Genomic DNA, 23,462 nt, shown 5'->3' with positions numbered 1-23,462 from the left:
CATGAGGGGCTCCCCTCAGATGGGCCCGGGGCACCCCTATACCACCCAGAACTAGGTGGCCTGGCTCAAATCCTGCCTCTGCCTCTTCCCAGCTGTGTCCATTTAGGCACATAACTTAACTTGTCCGTGACTCCGATTCCTCAACGAGTGATAATGATAACACTACTTCATGGAGTTGTTGTAAGGACTGAGTAAAATACAGAAAGCGCTGAGAACAGCGCCTGGCACACAGTGCCACATAAGCATTTGCTAATATTATAGTTGGCTACAGTAAAGCAGTTTGAACATTAGCCAATATTTCCCAAGTTGTATTCCACGAAATCTTCAACTGAGACACTTCCATCAAAAAGGTTCTTATGGGCCAGGTACAGTGACTTATGCTTATAATTCCAACGCTTTTGGAAGCCAAGGTGGGCAGACCACCTGAGCCCAGGAGTCTGAGACCAGCCTGGGCTACATAGCAAGACCTCATCTCTACCAAAAAAAAAAAAAAAAATATATATATATATATATACACACACACACACACACACACACACACACACACACATGTACATATACACACACATACATATACACACACATATACACACACATATACATACACATATATATATATAAAAATCAGCTGGACATGATGGCACGTGCCTGTAGTCCTAGCTAATTAGGAGGCTGAGGTGGGCGGATCACTTGAGCCTGAGAGATTGAGGCTGCAATAAGCCATGATCACTTCACTGTACTCTAGCCTGGGTGACAGAGTGAAAAGGTTTTTATGGTCAAGTAAATTTGGAAAAAGCCTTATATCCACACCAAGCTCTGACAAGTTCACAGTTAAAAAATAAAAAATAAAAAAATAAACAAACAAAAAGTCTAAACAGCCCTCTCTAAGTTTATTTAACCCAGTGGTTCCAAACCTAGTCCATTATGGAACCCTCTGAACGCCTCCCAGGACAGTGTGCCATGGGACCTCAGTTTGGGAAGCGCTCTGAGGAAAGGTGGGAAGGGAGTCTCTGAAAGCAGAGAAAGGGGCGACACCACCTGGCAGGGGAAGCCACAGAGAGATCCTAGTGCCCAGGAAGTGGGGAGGGGAGGAGGTTTTGGTGTGCGGCCCACAACAGAAGGGAAGGGGCATGTGAAGGACCCCAGGAGAGGGGGGATAGAGAGGACCAGGGTGATATTTGGATGTGGAGAGGAAATGGGAGGAGGCAGAAGTGACCCTGAGAATTCACACTGGGGGAGGTAGGAAATGGGGGAGCAGAAAGGGGGATGGAGTGGGACATGTCCTTCTTTATGTCCCCACTCACTCTCTGCACATTCACTCTATGACCCCTTCCCAGTTGTGGGATTGAGCTGGGTCTAAGTCCTGTGGCTTCCCTGAAGAGGGCGCTGGGAAAGGGAAGGTGGGGACAGATGCTTCCTGGGGGAGAACAGCCCTCAGAAGCACAAAAGCACAAACATATTCTGTCCTCACTATGCACAGATCGTGTGGTTGTAAAACCGACAGCAGTTGTCCAGGGCCTCTGGGCTGAACTCTGGGTTGATGCTAAAAAGAAAGCAAAGATTGCAGTGTGAGCTCCAGGCCTGGCTCTGCTGGCCACAACCAGGCTGTGCAACACTGGGAACATTGCTTCCAGTCTCCGGTCCACCCTTCCTCCATTGATCCTCGAGCCTTCACTTCCCCATCAGCTGCAGCCATAACATTTCTACCCTCACCCTGGTACCAAAGGCATTCCCCCAAGCACTCAGGCATTCTGTCCATCACTGTGGGTCCCATGCAGGTCCCACAGCCCAGGCCCTCACCTCTGGAAGGCCTCACGACAGCACTGGTATATTTCAAAGCTACTGCTGCTGAGGGTCATGTTCAGGAGGGACATGCAGTCGACTTCAGCCCCCCTGGGCACATAGAGGATCCCTGTGGAGGAAAGTGGTGGGTGGACAGGGCCCCTGGGCTAGCCAGAAAATCAGGGTTCCACCTTCTGAATCTGCTAGGCCTGCACTCACCTGCCATACAGGCATTCACCAGGGACACACAGGCTCCCGTGAAGAGTGCCCGGAGCACTATCTGGGAGAAGTCGCTCTTCCGTTGGGGGACCATGGAGGCTGCAAAGGGGACAGAAGTGCTCAGGGCCAGGGAAGTTATGTCCCTATCTGCCCATGTTCTGCAGCTCTGGCTGCATCGCTGATCTCCCTTCCTCTTCTACTAATAGATGGCCAGAGGGACAGACGTTGTCCTCCTGACCACTTGCTGAGCTCAGGAGTCCTCTTTGGCTTGGACCCCCAGGCAATGCCCCACATCTCCCCACACACCATGAGTGGCAGATGCAGGAAAAGAATGTGAGTTTGGAGTCAGGCAGACCTGGGATTAAATACAGGCTCAGCCACTCACTAGCTGAGTGACTTGGGCTACCTCTTCACTTCTCCAAGACTCTGTTTCCTTCTTTGTAAAACGGTATGATGACACCACCAGGCAGGGGAGCTGCCAGGAGTGGAAATGTTATTTGTAAAGAACTGAGAACTGTGCGGACCCTTTGACCCTATGCCCCACCAGGCCTGCCTGCCTGTCCCCTGTGGGTGTGGGAACAGGCAGGCCAAAGCCTTGGGGACAGGCCAGCACCACACCTCCTGTCCCTGAGCTAGACTTGGCCTTCAAGGCCCAGGTGCTAACCTCCTGGGCCACCAGCAGCAGCAGAGAATCAGGGAATTCTAGGGCTAGGAGGAAACTCTATGAATTTTTTTTTTTTTTTTTTTTTGAGACAGAGTCTCACTCTGTAGCCCAGGCTGGAGTGCAGTGGTGCGATCTCAGCTCACTGCAATCTCCGCCTCCTGGGTTCAAGCATTCTCGTGCCTGGGTTCAGCCTCCTGTGTAGCTGGGATCACAGGCACGCACCACCACACCTGGTTAATTTTTGTATTTTTAGTAGAGATGGGTTTTGCCATGTTGGCCAGGCTGGTCTCAGACTCCTGACCTCAAGTGATCCACCTGCCTGGGCCTCCTAAAGTGCTGGGATTACAGGCATGAGCCACCACACGTGGCCTCTATGGCCATCTTGTTTGGGTCCAGCTTTAGACAAATGAGACACCTGAGGCCTACATGTTCCCAGCAAGTTCAAGTCTCTGACTCTCCTAGACACTGGTAAGGCCCCGATTAGACTCACTCAAGCCTCCCAGCATGATCCCAATGGAGCTGAAATTGGCAAATCCACAGAGGGCAAACGTCGTGAGGACTTCAGCTCTGACCTGAAAATACAGAAGATGCATGAGGAGGGACTCCCTTCAGATGGGCCTGGGGCACCCCTACAACACCCAGGCTCCCTGGCCTTAACTTTATCCACTTCTTACATGTAATTGACCTTCAAGCCCACTGTGCTGCCCCTTCCCCAGTCTTGTGATTCCCACCTCTAAGTTGATTCAAACCGTACCACATCAAAAACGTAGCCCTCCTCTCTTATCTATCCTTCAACCTTTTTTTTTTTGAGACAGTTTTACTCTTGTCACCCAGGCTGGAGTGCAGCGGTGCAATCTCAGCCCACTGCAACCTCTGCTTCCTAGGTTCAAGAAATTCTCCTGCCTCAGCCTCCCATGTAGCTGGGATTATAGGTGCCTGCCACCACGTCTGGCTAATTTTTTGTATTTTTAGTAGAGACAGGGTTTCACCACGTTGGGCAGGCTGGTGTCAAACTCCTGATTTCAGATGATCCGCCCACCTCGGCCTCCCAAAGTGCTGGGATTACAAGTATGAGCTACCACACCCAGCCTGTCCTTCGACTTTTTTTTTTTTTTTGAGACGGAGTCTCACTCTGTCGCCCAGGCTGGAATGCAGTGGCTGGATCTCAGCTCACTGCAAGCTCTGCCTCCCGGGTTTAGGCCATTCTCCTGCCTCAGCCTCCCGAGTAGCTGGGACTACAGGCGCCCGCCACCTCGCCCAGCTAGTTTTTTGTATTTTTTAGTAGAGACGGGGTTTCACCGTGTTAGCCAGGATGGTCTCGATCTCCTGACCTCGTGATCCGCCTGTCTCAGCCTCCCAAAATGCTGGGATTACAGGCTTGAGCCACCGCGCCCGGCCCCTTCAACCTTTTAATCTTCATTACCAGCCTTTCTGGATGGGGTTCAGCCTTTCTTAGTCCTCTTGCTTTGGCCCTACTAAGCTCTGTCCTAGGGCTATTTGGTGGACAGCCCCTTCCCTGACCCTGCAGTCCTGGGCTTCCAGTTCACAGCATTCCTGTGAATGCTCTCAGGCTGAGAGAGGGAGTGTGGTGCACAGGAAAGAGTAAGGGATTTGGACCCCAGCCAGCCTGGTTTCTAGGATTGTCTCACCAACGATCAGCTTGAGCAAGTCAGTTACTTCTTTCAGTGTCAGTTTCCCTGTCTGGAATAGGGGAATAATAGTACTTGCCTGAGAGGGCTGTAAAAAGGATTATATAATGTATGGGAAACACCAGACAGAGAGTAAGTGTTTAAACATGATAGTTATTCCTTTTGTTCTTAACAACTGTCCTATTTCCCAGAAAGAAGTTTTAAGAGCCAAAATGAAATAATTCGAAAACAAAATTAGTTTATGAGTACAAAAAAATAGAATGGAATGAATAAGAGCTAATATTTTATAGCACAACAAGGTGACTATAGTCAATAATGACTTAATTGTACATTTAAAAATAACTAAGAGTATAATTGGATTGTTTGTAACACGAAGTATAAATGCTTGAGGGGATGGATATGCCATTCTCCATGATGTGCTTATTTCACATTGTATGCCGGTATCAAAGCATCTCATGTACCTCATAAATATATACACCTACTATGTACCCAAATAAATTAAAAATTATTTTAAAAAATTGGTATAGAGCCTCCCCTCACACTATATAAAAATTAATTCTCGATAAATATTAATATTTTAAGCATAAAATGATAGAAAATATAGGATAATAAATAGAACTACAAGGTAGTATTATTACACTTATTTTGGAGAGGAGCAAACCGAGGCTCAGAGAAGTTAACTAAGGAAGTTCACACAGCAAGAAGGTAGCTGTATCAGAATTTGAACTCAGTTCTGACTCTAAAGCTCATGGTCTGAATTATCTCATCACATTATTTCAGGAATTTAACACTTTCCAGATAACTTTCTTTTTCTTTCTTTCCTTTTTTTGAAAACTTCTGCCTCCTGGGTTCAAGCGATTGTCATGCTTCAGCCTCCCAAGTAGCTGGGATTACAGGTGTGTGTTACCACACCTGGCTAAGTTTTGTATTTCTTGTTTTGCCAAACATTTCTTGTTTGCCATGTTGGCCAGGCTGGTCTCAAACTCCTGGCATCAAGTGACCCACCCTCCTTGGCCTCCCAAAGTGTTGGAATTATAGGCATGAGCCACCGTGCCCAGTCGCACTTTCCAGATAACTTTCTAAGTTTAGAAATAATGGAAGAAATCACAAAAGAAAAGATTTGGTATAAAATCTGTGTTAAAAAAACAAATCCCAAAAGCTGGGTCAAGTGAGAGCTGACAGGCACTGGGTGACTTTGTGCCTCACTGATGAAAAATAACTAAACATGGGCAGAGGAGACCCTAAGAAGCCAAGAGACAAAATGTCATCATATGTACTCCCTGTCCAAGCTTGTTGGGAGGGGCACAAGAAGAAGCACCCAGATGCTTCAGACAACTCCTCAGAGCTTTCAAAGAAGTGCCATGTCAGCTAAAGAGAAAAGAAAATTTGAAGATGTGGCAAAGGCAGACAAGGCTGGCTAGGAAAGAGAAATGAAAACTTACATCCTTCCTAAAGGGTAAAACAAAAGAAGTTCCAGCATCCCAACACACCCAAGAGGTCTCCTTTGGCCTCTTCTTGTTCTATTCCACGCATCACCAAAAATCAAAGAACATCCCAGCCTATCTGCTAGTGATGTTGCAAAGAAAGTAGGAGAGATGTAGTTATAAAACCACTGTGGAGGATAAACAGCCTTAGAAAAAGACACCTGTGAAGCTGGAAGAAAAATGCAAAAGGAATATTGCTGCATACCGAGCTAAAGGAAAGCCTGATGCAGCAAAAATAAGGGAGCTGTCAAGGCTGAAAAAGCAAGAAAAAGAAAGGAGAAACATGAGAAAGAGGAAGAAGATGAGGAGGAAGGAAAGATGGGGAAGATGAAGATGATGAATAAGCTAGTTCTAGTAGTTTTTTTCTTGTATATAATGTATTTAAGCTCCCTCATACTAAATTCATTCCTTTTAAAGAAATACATTAAAATGTAAGGCCATGTAAGATTTGTTTTTAAACCATACAGTGTCTTTTTTTTTTTGTATAGTCAACATACTACCTAATGTGTCTTTAGGTAACCCTATCCTGGTGGTATTTTCAATAGCCACCAACCTTGCCTGGTGCAGTATGGGGGTTATAAATTGGCATGGAAATTTAAAGCAGGCTCTTGTTGGTGTGCAGCATAAATTAGTTATGTATGTGGATGGTAGTGCCTTCATCTTTAGTCGTCTCTGATGCAGCTTACACAAAATAATTGCTGTTCTGTTAACTAAATACCACTTGGGCTGGGCGTGGTGGCTCATGCCTATAATCCCAGCACTTTGGGAGGCCAAGGCAGAAGGATCGCTTGAGGTCAGGAGTTTGAGACCAACTTGGGCAACATGGTGAGACCCCATCTCTACAAAAAAAGCAAAAGTTAGCCAGGTGTGGTGGCACATGTCTGTAGTCCCAGTTACACAGGGGCTGAGGCAGGAGGATCACTTGAGCCCAGGAGGCAGAGGCTACAGTGAGCCGTAATTGCACCACCGCACTCCAGCCTGGGTAACAGAGTGAAACCGTGTCTCCAAAAATACATACATACATACATACTACTCTGTAATTTTTAAAAAAGTTACAGCTGTTTTGTTGACATTCTGAATGTTTCTAAGTAAATACAATTTTTTTAATTAAAAAAAACAACAAATTCCTGTGCTTGCATCTTGTGCACATATACTAAAACTTCGATGATACAAAGATTAGCATGGCCCCTAGCGAGGTTGACACACAAACTCATGAAGTGTTCTACATTTAAAAACCAAAAAATAAATTTCTGTATACAACATAAACGACAAAAAAGGAAAAGGCTAGGAAAAGTATATGTAGAAAATATAACAGAAAAAAGTTAATGTCTTTATAACATAAAGAGTTGATACAAATATTATTGGAAAAAATATGAAGGTACCTGCCTCTCTGCTTGCCCACCTACAATTGCCTTCCACAGAACAGCCCCAGCCTCCCTCCCTCCCTCCCTTCCTTCCCTCTCGCTGTCCTCCTTCCTCCCTCCCTCCCTCCCTTCCTTTCTTCCTTCCTTCCTTCTCTCTGTCGTTTGTTTTGAGACAGGGTCTCACTCTGTCACCTAGGCTAGAGTGCAGTGGCAAAATCATAGCTCACTACAGCCCCAATCTCCTGGGTCCAAGCGAGCCTCCTGCCTCAGTGTCCCAAGTAGCTGAGACCACAGGCGTGCACCACCACACCTAGCTAATTTTTAATTTTTTTTTTTTTTTTTTTTTTTGAGACGGAGTCTCGCTGTGTCGCCCAGGCTGGAGTGCAGTGGCCGGATCTCAGCTCACTGCAAGCTCCACCTCCCGGGTTTTTACGCCATTCTCCTGCCTCAGCCTCCCGAGTAGCCGGGACTACAGGCGCCCGCCACCTCGCCCGGCTAGTTTTTTGTATTTTTTAGTAGAGACGGGGTTTCACCGTGTTAGCCAGGATGGTCTCGAACTCCTGACCTCGTGATCCGCCCGTCTCGGCCTCCCAAAGTGCTGGGATTACAGGCTTGAGCCACCGCGCCCGGCCAATTTTTAAATTTTTTGTAGAGACAGGGTCTTGCTTTGTTTCCAGGGCTGGTCTTGAACTCCTGGTCTTAAGTGATCCTTCCGCCTTAGCCTCCCAAAGTGCTGGGATTACAGGTGTGAGTCACCACACCCAGCCTCCAGTCATCTTCTTAAAATTCAAAATGTCAAATCTTCAGTGATTTCCGACTGCTCCTTGGCCTGCGAATTACCACCTGCTCTAGCTGTACTGATTGCCTCTGCCCTCTGAGCATACAAAGTGCTTTTCAACCTCAGAGCCTTTGCACATGCCTCTTCATTTGGAATGTTTTTCCCAGCTTGTCCTAGCTTATCTGTTCTCCAAGTTGGCTTAAATGCCACACCTCAGGGATATTTTTTCTGACCAGTCCAGCCAAGGAAGACCTGCCCTGTTTTTTTTTTTTCTTTTCTCTTGTTTTCTTCATAGAACTTACCACAAATTGTGGTTAATTTAATTTTTGTTCCTTTGCTTGCTTGTGTTTTGCCTGTGTCTCTTACTAGATGTTGCTTCCATGAGACCAGAGCCATGTCTGTGTAATTCTCCTTTTTATCCCCAGTGCCTAGCAGAATGCCTGGCACCTAAATGGTCTCAATGAATACTTGCTGAAGGAATGAAGTCCATAAAAAAAGATCATGAAGTGCTTGCTTCGGCAGTACACATACTAAAATCAGAACGATATGGAGAAGATGAGCATGGCCCCTGCGCAAGGACGATGTGCAAATTCATGAAGCATTCCATATTTTTACACTGTGTGCCTGTATCTAAACAGCTCATGTACCCCATAAATATATACACCTACTATGTACTCACAAAAATTAAAAATAAAAATAAATAAGAAAAAACAAGAAAAGGAAAGGGCGTGCTCTCTATTAACCTGTGAGGAGGGGGTGAGACGAGACCAGAGGTGAGAGTAAGCAGTGAGGGGAAACTTGTGCTTTTTACTCTATACAAACCTTTTTTTTTTTTTTTTTTTTTTGAGACAGAGTTTCACTCTTGTTGCCCAGGCTGGAGTGCGATGGTGCGATCCTAGCTCACTGCAACCTCCCCTTCCTGGGTTCAAGAAATTCTCCTGCCCCAGCCTCCTGAGTAGCTGGGATTACATGCGCTTGCCACCATGCCTAGCTAATTTTTGTACTTTTAGTAGAGATGGGATTTCTCCATGTTGGTAGGCTGGTCTCAAACTCCTGAACTTAGGTGATCCTCCAGCCTCGGCCTCCAAAAGTGCTGTGATTACAGGTGTGAGCCACCATGCCTGGTTTTTTGTTTTTTTGTTTTGTTTTGTTTGAGATAGAGTCTCACTCTGTTGCCCAAGCTGGAATGCAGTGGCACAATCTTGTCTCACTGCAACCTCCTCCTCCCAGGTTCAAGCAATTCTCATGCCTCAGCCTCTAGAGTAGCTGGGACTACAGGCACATTGCACCACAACTGCTAATTTTTGTATTTTTAGTAGAGAAGGGGTTTCTCCATGTTGGTCAGGCTGGTCTCAAACTCCTGACCTCAAGTTATCTGCCCACCTCAGCCTCCCAAAGTGCTGGGATTACAGGTGTGAGCCACCGTGCCTGGCCACGAACTTGCTTTTTTAAAAAACCTAAAGAATCTATTCCTTTACAACTTAAAAAATAATTAAAAAGACAAGAAAAAGGACTTCCCATTGAAAGTTGCCAGTCACCCAAGTAATGCAAATTAAAACAATGAGCTTATTAAAATAGTGCTTATTAAAATAGTGAACCTTGTTTTTAAAAAGAAGCTACTCGATGCTGTTTAGTTGTGTGGTAAAATAAAAGCTCGCAGGCACAGCTGGTGCTGCTGATTTCAGCTGCTGCAGCCACATAAAGAATCATGTGGGAGTCAGTCAGCCCACACCTGGGAATGCTACAGAAATGATCTGAGAGGAAGGAAGAGCTATATGCACAAAGATACTCATTTCAACATGTGGATAAAAACCAAATAATAGAATTGTCTGAATGGCCCAACAGCAGGGGATTGGGTAAATATGTTAGGACACATATATCAAAAATGATGCTTATGTCATAATACTAAGTAAAAAAAAACCAAAAGAACAAAAATGGCTACAGCACAGTTTGGTTGCTACAATAGCAATTATGTAAACTCTCTCTCTTTCCCTCTATTTTTTTTTTTTTTTTAAAGACAGGGTCTTGCTCTGTTGCCCAGGCTGGAGTGCAGTGATATAATCCTAGCTCACTACAGCCTCAAACTCCTGGGCTCAAGCCATCTTCCTGCCTCAGCCTCCCAAGTAGCTGGGACTACAGGCATGCACCACTGTACTCTGCAATTTTTAAAATTTTTAGTAAAGACAGGGGCTCACTCTGTTGCCCAGGCTAGTCTTGAACTCCTGGCCTCAAGTGATCCTCCCACCTTGACCTCCCAAAGTGCTGGGAATACAGGCAGGAGCCACTGCGCCTGCCCGAACTCTCTCTTAAAAAGAATGGAAGAAAATGTAAGAAACAACAATAACTATTATCTGGAATGGTGAGATTATAGGTAATTTTTTCTTTCTCAATAATGTTACTATTCTTTTAGAAAGGTTAATTTTAAAGAGCTTTTATAATTTTTAAAAATAAATTTTAACAGAAAGAGCCAACCCCTGCACTGAATCCATCATATTAACAGTGAAGGTGAGGCCGGGCATGGTGGCGCACACCTGTAATCCCAGCACTTTGGGAGGCCAAGGCAGGTGGATCATTTGAGGTCAGGAGTTCAAGACCAGCCTAGCCAACATGGTGAACACCGTCTCTACTAAAAATACAAAAATTAGTTGGGCGTGGTGGCAGGCATCTGTAGTCTAAGCTACTTGGGAGGCTGAGGCACGAGAATCATTCAAACCTGGGAGGTGGATGTTGCAGTGAGCTGAGATGTGCCACTGCACTCCAGCCTGGATGACAGAGGGACACTCCATCTCAAACAAAACAAAACAGTGAAGGTGTTAGTGAAGTCTCCTTATCTCACTCACTCTCCCAGCTCATCGGGTGCACATGTGTATGCCTTTGGAGTAGATATGGCAGGCATCTCACCCCGTTTTCCAACAGAAGAGGAAAGGTGCTGTGGCTGGCCCAAGGCCACAGTGAAAAATGACCCATCTAGAGCTAGGTTTCAGACATCCCAAACAATCCTCTCTCCCCGCACCTCAGCCTCCTAAGAGGCCTTGAGAAAGATGGCAGTGAAGCCCGAAGCTGTCTTGTCTTCCAGGACTATAGGATGTAGGAGGTGAAGCACCACCTCAGTATGTCTCAGCCAGGCCCAGGGAGCAGGAGAGCAGCTGCCAGGGGCCCTCAGGAGTGGCTGTGCTGTGTCATCCCCCTGCCACAGGTAAGGGACTGGGAGTACTGGGACACTCACGGATATCCACTGCTTCCTGTCGCCGACCCACTCCTCGACCCCTGCCAGGCGGCGTTGCTTGTACTTGGAGAGTTCTTGATAGGCCACAAACTCATTCAGAAACAGCTTGATTCCGAGCAGCTCAGCTACCACTGGGCAGTCCTCCCACACCACACCCATCAAGAAGGCTACAGGCCGCAGGATGTAGGAACAGATGACCTGAGGGCACAAGGGTATGACTGGCACTGAGGGCTGGGCCTGGGCTCTGCTGGGCCTCCAGCCACCACTTACTGCCCACCTGGGGCCATCCTCTCTACAGACTGAGTGTGGTGGCCAGAAACGCACCTGGAAGCTGAGCCCTTGGACGTCCACCATGTCTCCCAGCCAGGAGAGGGCAGCATTGATGAAGTCCAGCACAGCCAGGAACGCAATCAGGTTGGCAGCGATGTTGGCGACCACCTTCACGGAGATGGCGGCCCCAGTGCTGGCTGCTTCTATGAGGTTCTGAGCATCTCTGTTATTGTGATCAAGAATGATCATTACTGGCCTGTCTCCACAATCAGCAAGGGTCCCTATCCTATAGGCTCAAATAGGAACCCTGGAAGAGCATTTCAGAGCAGGAAAATCTAATTTTCCCTGAGACCCAGAGAGAAAAAGGGGCTGGTCAAAGCACTGGGATAAGATCCAGGTTTCTAGCGCTGAACTGTCCAAGATGGAAGCCATCAGCCACACGTGACAGGAGGCTGTCTGAATTGAGTTGTGCTGTACAAAATACAGACCAGATTCTGAGGATTTAGTACCAAAAAATGCAAAATATCTCAATAATTCTTATACTGGTTACATGTTGAAATGACAGTACTTTGGGGTATACAGGGTTAAGTAAAATGGGTTATTAAAATCACCCATTTCTTTTCACTTTTTAAAAGACAACTACTAGAAAATAACAGGCGCCTCACATTACATTTCCATGGGACAGTGCTGCTCCAGTGCCTCAGAAGGTTGTGAGGTTGGGGTCGTCCACTGTGCCCAAGCAAATGTGTCCAATGTGGTGCCTTTTCAACATTGTTTGAGGTTTAAAGGTTACCTAACAGTTATTAAGACTATGACAGGATGTTAGGAGGTGAGTGAAATCAAAGATGGCACTCAGAATGTCAATGTGTGGTTGACACCCTGGCGGCGGTCAGAGCTCAGGCACATAGAGATGGGGGCATGGGGCCTTTCTATGACTCTCCTCAACATGTACACACACCAGGCCACAGACCCAAGAACTAGGCAACACCCCCGAGCCTTGCCCAGTCCATTGTTTCCTGATGGCCAGAGACTAGAAATTAAGATATGAGAACTGGAGTGTGCATTTTTGCAAATGCTATGGTCTGAATGCCAGTGTGGCAGTATTATGAGGTGGGACATTTAAGGGGTGATTGGGTCATGAGGGCTCTGCCTTCCTGAATGGATTAATCCATTCATGAATGTTGGATTAATGGATTAATGGGATAATGGGTTATCATGGGAGTAGGACTGGTTGCTTTTTGTTTTTGGGACGGAGTTTCGCTCTGTTGCCCAGGCTGGAGTGCAGTGGTGCGATCTAGGCTCGCTGGAACTCCACTTCCCGGATTCAAGCAATTCTTGTGCCTCAGCCCCCCAAGTGGCTGGAATTACAGGTGTGAGCCTCTATGCCTGGCTAACTTTTGTATTTTTAGTAGAGACGAGGTTTTACCATGTTGGCCAGGCTGGTCTCGAACTCCTGACTTTAAGTGATTTGCCTGCCTCAGCCTCTCAAAGTGCTGGGATTACAGGCATGAACCATCACAACTGGCCTTGACTTGTGGCTTCTTAAGAAAAGGAAGAGAGATCTGAGCTAGCATGCTCAGTTCCCTGCCCGGCACCCCTCAACCCCTCGCCATGTGATGCCCTATGCCACCTTGGGACTCTGCAGAATGCCCAGCAGCAAGAAGGCTCTCGCCAGATACGACCCCTCAACCTTGGACTTCTCAGCCTCCATAGCTGTAAGAAATAAATTCTTATTCTTTATAACTTACCTAGTTTCAGGTATTCTGTTATAAGCAACAGAAAATGGACTAAAATAGCAAATGAAGCCAAAACCAGGGCAGGGAAAGTGGAGAGATGGGCCTGGGCTGGTGGAAGACAGTGAAGGACAGAGAGAAGAGTACCCTCTGTTTTGCTCCCCCCACCTTGTACAACTACCCCCTCTGCAGGACCTCCTGCTGTGCTTACCCATAGGTCAGTTTCATTCCTTCCTCCCTCCTAAACTTGGACTCCTCCACCTCCGGGTAGACCAGCTTGGAGAGGGCCAAAGCACAAGGGGCAGCCATCACGGAGGCTGCAATCAACGAGGTGGCATCGATCTGCAAGAGTGAGAGTGCAGGTTCTAGGTGGACAGTCAGAAGAAATGCTGGCAACCAAGGAGTGCGGCCTAGGGCAGCAAGGGCACATGTGTAGTCTGTCCCACTGATATGTCCTCATTGTCATAACTGCTGTCATCACTAATAATAATACCTTTTATGTGTCGAAGGTCACAGGCTATATGTATAGGACCTTCTATTTCTTCCTGGTGCTTCCCTAAGTTAGGAATGACAAATATTATTATCCTCATTTTACAGACAAGAAAACTGAGACTCCAAAGGATGAAATACGGCTTCCCAAAATAAAGGAAGAGAAGGAATTAAAGCCCATCACATCTTTTGGCTCCAAGTTCAAGATTCTTTCTTCCTTTCTAGGCTGTCACTGTTGACCACTAATCCCCGTGAGCTGAGGTTTCCCCCTTAGTGGAGGAATTTGTGATGGTTTCAGACAAAGCTCTAGAACCTGAGAGTTGAAATGAAATGGATTTAAGAGCTAACCCAATTCCACCTTAGTGTAGGTATGTACTAGCATAGGAAGGTACTCCCTCTCTAGGCCCTCTCTTTGAATGCTTACTGTGACAGGGAACTCACCATTACAAGGCAACCCATCACATCCAATCCTGCAGTTTGAGAACTCCTTCCCAGGAAATCTGCCTCCTATGACAGCCACCGTTTGGCCCCGAGTCTCCTTCTGGGAGCCACACTACGAAAACCCTTTCCAGCAAGATGGCAGAGCAGTGTCGGCCCCTGGGATTCTCCCTTCCAGAAATTTTTATCTTCAGTGTGACCCCAAACCCTTCGCTTCTCTGTTCTTTTCCACAGAGAAATATGACATGTTTTCCCCATCACCGTATCATTTACCAAGCAGGGAAACCAGAACCAACTCAGACATCTAACAATGGGAGACTGGCTAAGCATCATCAGGCTGTCATTGAAAACAATGGTCATCAAGGCCTCACAATGACATGGGAAAGGGCCCACAACATTGCAGGTAGAGAATAAACAAAACTGGGGGCAGTAGGGAAACAAACTCCACAACGATGCATGAAAAGATTAGAAAGAAATACACCAAAATGGCAATGAATTGACTGTCCATGGCTAGTGGGGCCAGGGGTGATTTTCTTTATTTTTTCTTCTGAGATGGAGTCTTGCTCTGTCACCCAGGCTGAAGTGTAGTGGTGCAATCTTGGCTCACTGCAACCTCTGCCTCCCAGGTTTAAGCAATTCTCCTCCCTCAGCCTCTGAGTAGCTGGGATTACAGGCATGCACCACTGCACCCAGATAATTTTTGTATTTTTAGTAGAGATGGTGTTTCACCATGTTGGCCAGGCTAGTCTTGAACTCCTGACCTTGTGATCTGCCCACCTGGGCCTCCCAAAGTGCTGGGATTACAGGCATGAGCCACCATCCCTGGCCAATTTTCTTTTCTTTCTGCATTTTGGTATCTTTCTTTTCTTTTTTTCTTTTCTTTCTGCATTTTGGTATCTTTCTTTTCTTTCTTTCTTTTTTTTTTTTTTGTTTTTGAGATAGAGTCTAGCTCTTTCGCCCAGGCTGGAGTGCAGTGGTGCGCTCTCGGCTCACTGCAAGCTCCACCTCCTGGGTTCACGCCATTCTCCTGCCTCAGCCTCCTGAGCAGCTGGGACTACAGGCGCCCACTACCTCGCGCAGCTAATTTTTTTTTTTTTTGTATTTTTAGTAGAGACGGGGTTTCACCGTGTTAGCCAGGACGATCTCAATCTCCCGACCTCGTGATCCACCTGCCTTGGCCTCCCAAAGATTATAGGCATTTTGGTATCTTTCGAAATGTCCACGACAATATTTTTTTTAATAAACAAAAAAGCAAAATAGATGTTTCTTCTTAAAGTTTGTAATAAGCCAACTGCATTCTCAAGTGTTAAATAAAAATAAAAAGGAGGAAGGAGGTAAGTTGAAGACAGACACTCAGGCTGATAAAAGCAGAGGGCAGGCCAGACACAGTGGCTCACGCCTGTAATCCCAGCATTTTGGGAGGCCGAGGCGGGCAGATCACTTGACGTCAGGAGTTCAAGACCAGCCTGGTCAACATGGTGAAACCCCATCTCTACTAAAAACACAAAAATTAGGCCGGGCGCAGCGGCTCACGCCTGTAACCCCAGCACTTCAGGAAGCCAAGGTGGGAGGATCACAAGGTCAGGAGTTCGAGACCAGTCTGGCCAGCATAGTGAAACCCCGTCTCTACTAAAAATAGAGAAAATTATCCAGGTGTGGCGGTGTGTGCCTGTAATCCCAGCTACTTGGGAGGCTGAGGCAGGAGAATCACATAAACCCAGGAGGCGGAGGTTGCAATGAGCCGAGATCGCACAATTGCACTCCAGCCCAGGCAATAGTGCAAGACTCCATCTCAAAAAAAAACCCAAAAAACAAAAAAACAAAAATTAGCCTGGTGTGGTGGTGGGTGTCTGTAATCCTAGCTCCTTGGGAGGCTGAGGCACAAGAATGGATTGAACCCGGGAGGCAGAGGTTATAGTGATCTGAGCACTCCAGCCCAGGTGACAGAGTGAGACTCCATCTCAAAAAAAAAAAAAAAAAAAAAAAGAAATAAATAAAAAAGAAAAGCAGAGGGCAGATCATGGGCACCCCTCATTACCATCTCAGGGAAGTGCCAGGCCTGCTGCTGAGAAGCCAGGCTGGAGACCCTCTCAGACTCTGAATCCAAGGAATTGTGTCTTTCTTCTTTTTCTAAACCCCAGTTGTTTCTTTTTAATGATCCACAAAACTCCTTAAAACGTGAACAAGAATTGGCAGCAGCCTGATACCTCCCCAGGGCCCTGTGTGGGCACTTGGTATGCAAGCCTGGGCCCCTGCCCCTTGCTGGATGAAGCCCACTTGGGGCAGGTGTCCTCTCTGGACTTTCTGGGCCAGGCTTTGCGACTTCACCTGCTTCCTCCTCAGTTGCCCAGCCCCAGCTGGGATGGTGCCACACCTGGAATCTTGGTATTTTCCTTCCACTAGGCAGGATCCTGCCCCTTCCTCTGACTTGTAGATTACATCTGGTTTGTAAACCTGAGTCACAGCAGGGAACACACCCTGCAGTTGTCACATTCCTGGACACTGTCCCCTGGGTGACCCAGTTGTGGTCACAGCCTCAAATGCTGGGGTTGCTAGTTTCCAGTTCATCATGGAAAGGGCTGAGTCCTGCACAGGCAGGACTCCCTGGGCACCGGGCCAGCCCACACCCACCTCCCCACTGCTAACTACTCTGCAGGGCTGTGACATTCCCCAGCCCTGCCTCCCAGGCACCTGGCCAGGAAAGCCTTCCATCCTAGCATCCCAGGGCCCACACCTGCCCATGGCCCTTCTTTCTCTGACCCAAAGGGTCTCGCTCTGTCACCCAGGCTGGAGTGTAATGGTATGATCATGGCTCACAATAGCCTTGACCTCCTGTGCTCAAGTGATCCTCCCACTTCAGCCTCCCCAGTACCTGGGACTATAGATGTATGCCACCATGCCCAGGTAATTTTTTATTTTTTAAAGTTTTTATAGCGATAGGGGTCTCCCTATGTTGCCCATGCTGGTCTCAAGCTCTTGGTCTCAGTCATCCTCCTGCCTTGGCCTCCCAAAGTAATGGAATTACAGGCATGAGCCACTGCACCCAGCCTAGTAGCTACATTTCTTTGTTTTTTGAAACAGAGTCTTGCTGTGTTGCCCAGGCTGGAGTGCAATGGCACGATCTTGGTTCACTGCAACCTCTGCCTCCTGGGTTCAAGCAATTCTCTCACCTCAGCCTCTTAAGTAGCTGGAATTAAAGGCACCTGACATCATGCCTGGCTAATTTTTGTATTTTTGTAGAGACGGGGTTTCTCCATGTTGCCCAGGCTGGTCTTGAACTCCTGACCTCAGGTGACCCACCCGTCTCGGCCTCCCAAAGTGCTGGGATTACAGGTGTGAGCCAACACACCCGGCCATAGCCACATTTTAAAAAGGAAAAAGAAATAGGTTAAATTAATTTTAATAATTTCATTTTTAATTTAATATTTAACTCAATATATCCAAAATATTTTCTTTCCACCCATGTAATCAATATAAAACTATCAATATGGATGACAAAATAAAAATTAAAAATTAATAAAACATCTTAAAATTTTTTCAATACGACTAGCCACATTTCAGGTGTTCAATAGCCATGTGTTTGGGGGCTACCGTATTGGCCAGTGGAGGTCTAGATATATCCAGATATCAGCAATAGGAGGGATGTGCGGAGAAGAGAGCCAGAGTGAGCAACAAAGTGGTCTTAAGAATGTGGGAGCTGGCCGGGCGCGGTGGCTCGCGCCAGTAATCCCAGCACTTTGGGAGGCCGAGTGGGCGGATCACAAGGTCAGGAGATCGAGATCATTCCGCCTAACACGGTGAAATCCCGTCTCTATTAAAAATACAAAAAATTAGCCGGGCGTGGTGGCGGGCGCCTGTAGTCCCAGCTACTCAGGAGGCTGAGGCAGGAGAATGGCAGGAACCCAGGAGGCGGAGCTTGCAGTGAGCCGAGAGCGCGCCGCTGCACTCCAGCCTGGGCGACAGAGCCAGACTCTGTCTCAAACAAAAAAATAAAACTAAAAAAAATAAAAAGAAAAAGAATCTGGGAGCTTGGAGGCCGGGCGCAGTGGCTCATGCCTATAATGCCAGCACTTTGGGAGGCCAAGGGGGGCAGATCACCTGAAGTCAGGAGTTCGAGGCCAGCCTGGCCAACATAGTGAAACCCTGTCTCTACTAAAAATACAAAAATTATCTGGGCGTGGTGGCGCATGCCTGTAATCCCAGCTGCTTGGCAGGCTGAGGCAGGAGAATTGCTTGAACCCATGAGGTGGAGGTTGTAGTGAGCCGAGATCAAGCCACTGCACTCCAGCCTGGGCGACAGAGGGAGACTCTGCCTCAAAAAAAAGAATCTGGGAGCTTGAAGGAAAGAGCAAGAGAGACCCTTCTGGGATTCAGGGGCTGAGGGTAGAGCCAAAGATACCGAGGAACTGACTGGGGAAGGAAGTTAGAGGGAGTGCAGTGCAGGGCTGGTGCAGTGACTGCCATGAGCCAGGTGGTGGCAGAAGAGAGCTGCTCTGGAGACAAGACTGGGGGCAGATCCAGAGATTGAAGGGAAGGAAGGTTTGTTAGGTGCTTTTCAAACTCTGGGCCAGCTATAGTTGTAGTCTGGGGCTTTCAAATCAGAGACTGTGAATGGAGGCTGAAGGGCACCTAGGGCTGATCCTGGCTGCCTCTGCCCATTCTGTGCAGCTAAAGGGAAGTGGGTACCCAGGCCCTATCAATGGGGAAGCCAGATTGCCCAGTGCTGGGCCTGGACTTTTGCCTGAGAAAGGGAAGGAAAAAGGGCTGAGTTTAAAGCCAGACTGTGGAAATGGGCGAGCATTCTTCCAGTGTTTAAGTTCTAAGTAATGACTAGGAAGAACACCAGGGTTATTCTTTTCGTTGGCCGAGGGAACCAGAACAAGGTTAAGACATTTAAAGCCCTAAATTCTGAAAATATAATGGCATCCCCTCCCCCAATATCCTGCCATGAAGAAAAGTTTCAGGAACAAAGTTTTGGGTTTCCATTTTTGAAATATCAAATTCCTTCTCTTGGGACTCTGAAAACAATACCCAGGATGAAGGGCTCAGAAGCCGCCTCGGAAGAAGCTTTTCTCTCCTGCCCTCCCATCTCTCAGTCCAATTCTCCCTCAAGGCTAGCCATAAAAACTAGAATTCCTCTTCTCCAAGGCAGGGCACAGAGACCAGAAGCCCTTTTCCCAAAACCCAGCCATCAAAGCCTAAACACATCGCTCTAACTTCTCTCTGCCTTTCTGGGTAAAAACTGGCAATAAAGAAATTATCTGACGTACCTTGTCTGACTGCAGGTCATGAGACCCCCCTTCCAGAAGGAAGAAATGCATGCTCAGAGAGGCCAAGAAGAGTCTACGCAGACAGGTTTTGCGGTTTTTCCTCCACTCAGTATTAGATCACACTGCGTTTGTCCAATTCTGTTTCTACGTGGCTGTCCATACTTTGTTGAACCTGAGCACAAAATTTCCCTGTATCTTTGGGTCTTCATTCTGAAGGCTCCCAAGTGTATACATTAAATAAATTTGTGTGCCTTTCTCCTGTTAATCTGCCTTTTGTGAGTTGATTTTTCCGTGAACCTTCAGGGGGTGTAAGGGAAATTTTCCCTTGGCCCCTACACTACCGAAAACAATTGGTGGTAGGGTAGGTGGGGAGTGCACCAGCTTTAATGAGCCCTTTCTAGGCCTCAGCAAGACAGGTGCAAACCAGATGATAGTCTCTAGAATTCTAGATGGGAGGGTGCCAGGCCAGAAACCAAAGCTCCTGAGCACAAGGGGACTTCTTGAAAAGTCAAGCAACAGCCGGCCCTTCCCAGACAGCTCTGTGGGATGTAGAGCTGAGCTTCTTGGTGTGGTCCAGGCATCCAGAGTGAAGGAGAGATGGAAGGGCAGGCTGGCTGTTTTTTCACCCATCCCTCATCATCTCCAGGGACAGAGATGAGAGAGATAGGTGGAATTTGGGACTAAAGAAGGGGACAGTATAGCTCATTCTCTGGTCACCGCCCCCTCCCATCCCCCCCTTTCACACACACACACACACACACACACACAGCATCCAGAGAGCCTGGGGGTCAGGCGAAGGCATGGCAGGGTCAGTCTCCAAATCAGCACACACAGGCCACCTCGCTCTCATGCAGAATGCTACCGCCTTGTGTGGAGGAATGCACCCAGTGCATAACTGTACTGCCGGGCATTTAGGCTGCCCTGTTTTCTTGCTTTTGCAAATAATGCTGAAATTTTGCATTTCTTGAACACTTGTGAGAATATCCCTATATCACAATTTTTCTAGCTGGATCAAAGGGAGAGAATATTTTTAAAGTGATTGAAGCTGGATGCAGTAGCTCATGCCTGTAATCCTACTATTTTGGGAGGCTAAGGCAGGAGGATTGCTTGAGCCCAGGAGTTTAAAACCAGCCTGAGCAACATAGCAAGACCCCATCTCTATCAAAAAAAAAAAAAAAAAAAAAAAAAAAAAGCCAGGGGTGGTGGTGCACGTATGTAGTCCCAGCGATTCAGGAGGCTGAGGTGAGAGGATTGCTTGAGTCCAGGAGTTTGAGGCTATGGTGAGCTGCGATCGCACCACTGTGCTCCAGCTTGAGTAACAGAGGGAGACTCTGTCTCAAAATACATATAAATACATGTTGGTGTCATGTGGGGAGTTAAAAAAGAAAAAATAAATAATTTTAAGTGATCTATATAATAAAAATATAATATTTTATTATATAAATAAAATTTTTGAAAGTGATATATGATAAAATAATAAAATATTATATATAAAATAAAATAAATATATAATAAATAGACTGATAGTCATTCACCAAAAAGGTTACACTAAATTAAACTCTTACCATGAGTGGGTGAGTACCACATACTCTTGCCATTTGGAGGCATGTAATGGGTTGCATATCACTTAGAAGAAATTAAGTTATTATTATTTTAATTCTTTTGAACATCAGTGAGCTTGAATATCTTTTTATAATTTATGAACTATTTTCTCCTTATCAATGATTCTCATCTTTTATTTTTTAAAAAAAGAGAAAGTATGTGAGTACTCAGGTGTATATACCTAAAAGACTGCTTACACAGAAAGATTTGGAATGACATTTTAGGTCAGTGGGTCTCAAACTGGGCGAGCATCAGAATCACCTGTGAGGCCTGTTGCAACGCAGTATGTTGGTCCCACCCCCATCATTTCTTTTTTTTTTTTTTTTTTTTTTTGAGATGGAGTCTCACTCTGTTGCCCAGGCTGCTGTGCAGTGGTGCTATCTCAGCTCACTGGAACCTCCGCCTCCCAGTTTCAAGTGATTCTCCTGCCTCAGCCTCCCAAGTAGCTGGGGTTACAAGCACCCATCACCATGGCCAGCTATTTTTTTGTATTTTTAGTAGAGATAAGATTCCGCCATGTTGGCCGGGCTGCTCTTGAACTCCTGACCTCAGGCAATCCGCCTGCCTTGGCCTCCCCCATCGTCTCTGATTCAGCAGGTCTAGGATGGGCCCAATAATTTGCATTTCTAACAAGTTCTCAGGTGATGCTGACAATGCTGGTCCATGAACCCCACTTTGAGAATAGCTGTTCTAAGCTATTAAAAGCAGTTACCGGGCCAGGCGAGGTGGCTCATGCCTATAATCCCGGCACTTTGGGAGGCTGAGGCAGACATATCACAAGGTCAGGAGTTTGAGACCATCCTGGCCAACATGGTGAAACCCCATCTCTACTTAAAAAAAATTAGCTGGGCATGGTGGGGTGTACCTGTAATCCTAGCTACTCAGGAGGCTGAGGCAGGAGAAATGCTTGAACCAGGGAGCTGGAGGTTGCAGTGAGCCGAGATTGTGCCACTGCGCTCCAACCTGGCAACAGAGCAAGACTCCATCTCAAAAAAAAAAAAAAAAAAAATTCAAATAGAAAATTAAAAAATAGAAGCAGTTACCCACGGGAAGTGGGGTTAAGACAGAGATTTAAAAACCTTTTCCTTTCTGCAATAAGCAAGAATTTCTTTGATCATTAAGGAAATAAAATTGAGACCTTTGAAGATTTGCCTGTGAAAGCACAAGTGTGAAAGCACAAGGTGTTTTACGAAAGTAAAGCATTATTACCGGGCATTATGTGAGGGATGCATTTGAAAATTCCCCTCTACCCGCCATGCAGTAGCACTGTGATTGCTTTAAGGGCCTAATTCACACCACTGGATTTTGACTTACAAATGCTTTATGCTGTGTAAACTGCACAGGAAATAATTTAGGAGCAGAGGCAGGACTTGGGCCCAGAGAGAGTATGGGGAAGGGGAGGAGGGAAGGAGTAGGACGGATCTCTAGGGACAGCCCAGGTGTGAGACTGGAGAAACGAGCATGAATTTTGGAGTCAGACAGATCTGGGTTTGGGCATCTCACTTACTCTGGAGCCTCAATTTTCTCATCTGGAAAATGGGGCTATTAAAACACCTAGCATACTGCTTGGCACCTAGTATGCACTCAGTAAATGGAACACCGGGCAGCTTTGCCCCAGGCGGCCATGCACAAAGCCCGAGCAAATGGTCCAGCCTGGTTCAGGGGAAGCCACTCCTCTTGCCAGCACAGCAGGCCCAAGAGAGAAGATCCCAGGGCTGCTCTGGCCAGGAGCTGTGTGGGGCTCCCACAAAGATGGGTTTCAGGTCCTCAACATAGCCGAGCAGAAGGAGGGCTCTGCCTACCCCAAAGGAGATGTAGGCGCCCAGCAGGCTGCCAGCAATGGTGGCGTAACCTCCGGTCATGACAACATGGACTTCAGAGAGTGTCATGTCTGCCAAGTAGGGCCGGATCAGTAATGGAGCCTCGGTCTGCAAAGAGGAAAGATGTCAGACAAGCAGGGTGGGGGTGGTTGGGCACACCCTCCCCCTCCATAGGTCACAGTCAGTGCCTGGGAGTCCCACGGTAAGAGGCAGCAGGGTGGGGTAAAGACCAGTGTCCATACTTGGCTGAGCCTCTCTGAACCTCAGCATTGCCCATCTCTGCAGAAAGACCCGCATCCCTCCCTCCCGGCCTGACAATGCTCCCCTGTGTCGACAGCCTGCCACGTGCCAGGTACCCTGCTAGGCACGTCACCTTTGTTACTCACAACCTTCTAAGATAGAAGTGGGCATCTCCGTTTTCCAGGAGAGCAAAAGAGGTTCAGAGGGGTTCCAGGAATGACCCCTGCTCACGTAAATGGATGGGAAGCAGATCCTGCTGCAGGCCCAAGCTCTCCTGCTGCCACAGTGGTGACCGAAAGAAAGAAGCTGCGGCATTGGATGAGGGGTGCATTTCTGAGCATCTGGGCAGCCCGAAGCCCTTTGTTATTCACTCAGTAACTAGTTACTGAATGCCTACTGTGTTCCAGGCACTGTTCTATAGAATAGGAACATGG

The 23,462-nt window shown here is 47.1% G+C and overlaps 1 protein-coding gene and 2 non-coding genes across 3 annotated transcripts in view; 2 read left to right on the top strand and 1 right to left on the bottom strand.

The window, feature by feature from the left end:
• Nucleotides 1-869: 869 nt before the first annotated feature.
• Nucleotides 870-23,462, bottom strand: part of SLC28A1 (solute carrier family 28 member 1) — a 65,819-nt gene continuing 43,226 nt past the window's right edge. Inside the window, exons 11-18 of the mRNA XM_050796100.1 lie at nucleotides 22,771-22,896; nucleotides 13,381-13,511; nucleotides 11,491-11,659; nucleotides 11,167-11,364; nucleotides 3,156-3,237; nucleotides 2,002-2,100; nucleotides 1,801-1,912; nucleotides 870-1,543 (exon numbers count right to left, since the gene is read on the bottom strand). Of these exons, the coding sequence (XP_050652057.1) occupies nucleotides 1,471-1,543; nucleotides 1,801-1,912; nucleotides 2,002-2,100; nucleotides 3,156-3,237; nucleotides 11,167-11,364; nucleotides 11,491-11,659; nucleotides 13,381-13,511; nucleotides 22,771-22,896 (990 nt within the window). The 3' untranslated portion in view covers nucleotides 870-1,470. The remainder of the gene's footprint in view (nucleotides 1,544-1,800; nucleotides 1,913-2,001; nucleotides 2,101-3,155; nucleotides 3,238-11,166; nucleotides 11,365-11,490; nucleotides 11,660-13,380; nucleotides 13,512-22,770; nucleotides 22,897-23,462) is intronic.
• LOC126960218 (U6 spliceosomal RNA) lies at nucleotides 6,928-7,030 on the top strand. Its single transcript, XR_007727794.1, has one exon. It is a non-coding gene; the product is annotated as a U6 spliceosomal RNA (small nuclear RNA).
• LOC126960168 (U6 spliceosomal RNA) lies at nucleotides 8,447-8,553 on the top strand. The gene has a single exon (XR_007727759.1). It is a non-coding gene; the product is annotated as a U6 spliceosomal RNA (small nuclear RNA).

The sequence above is a fragment of the Macaca thibetana genome, chromosome 7, assembly GCF_024542745.1.
Source record: "Macaca thibetana thibetana isolate TM-01 chromosome 7, ASM2454274v1, whole genome shotgun sequence".
NCBI classification, from domain to species: Eukaryota; Metazoa; Chordata; class Mammalia; order Primates; family Cercopithecidae; genus Macaca; species Macaca thibetana.
The sequence above is the reverse complement of the archived record's forward strand: the minus strand, read 5'-3'. Positions and strand labels throughout refer to the sequence as shown.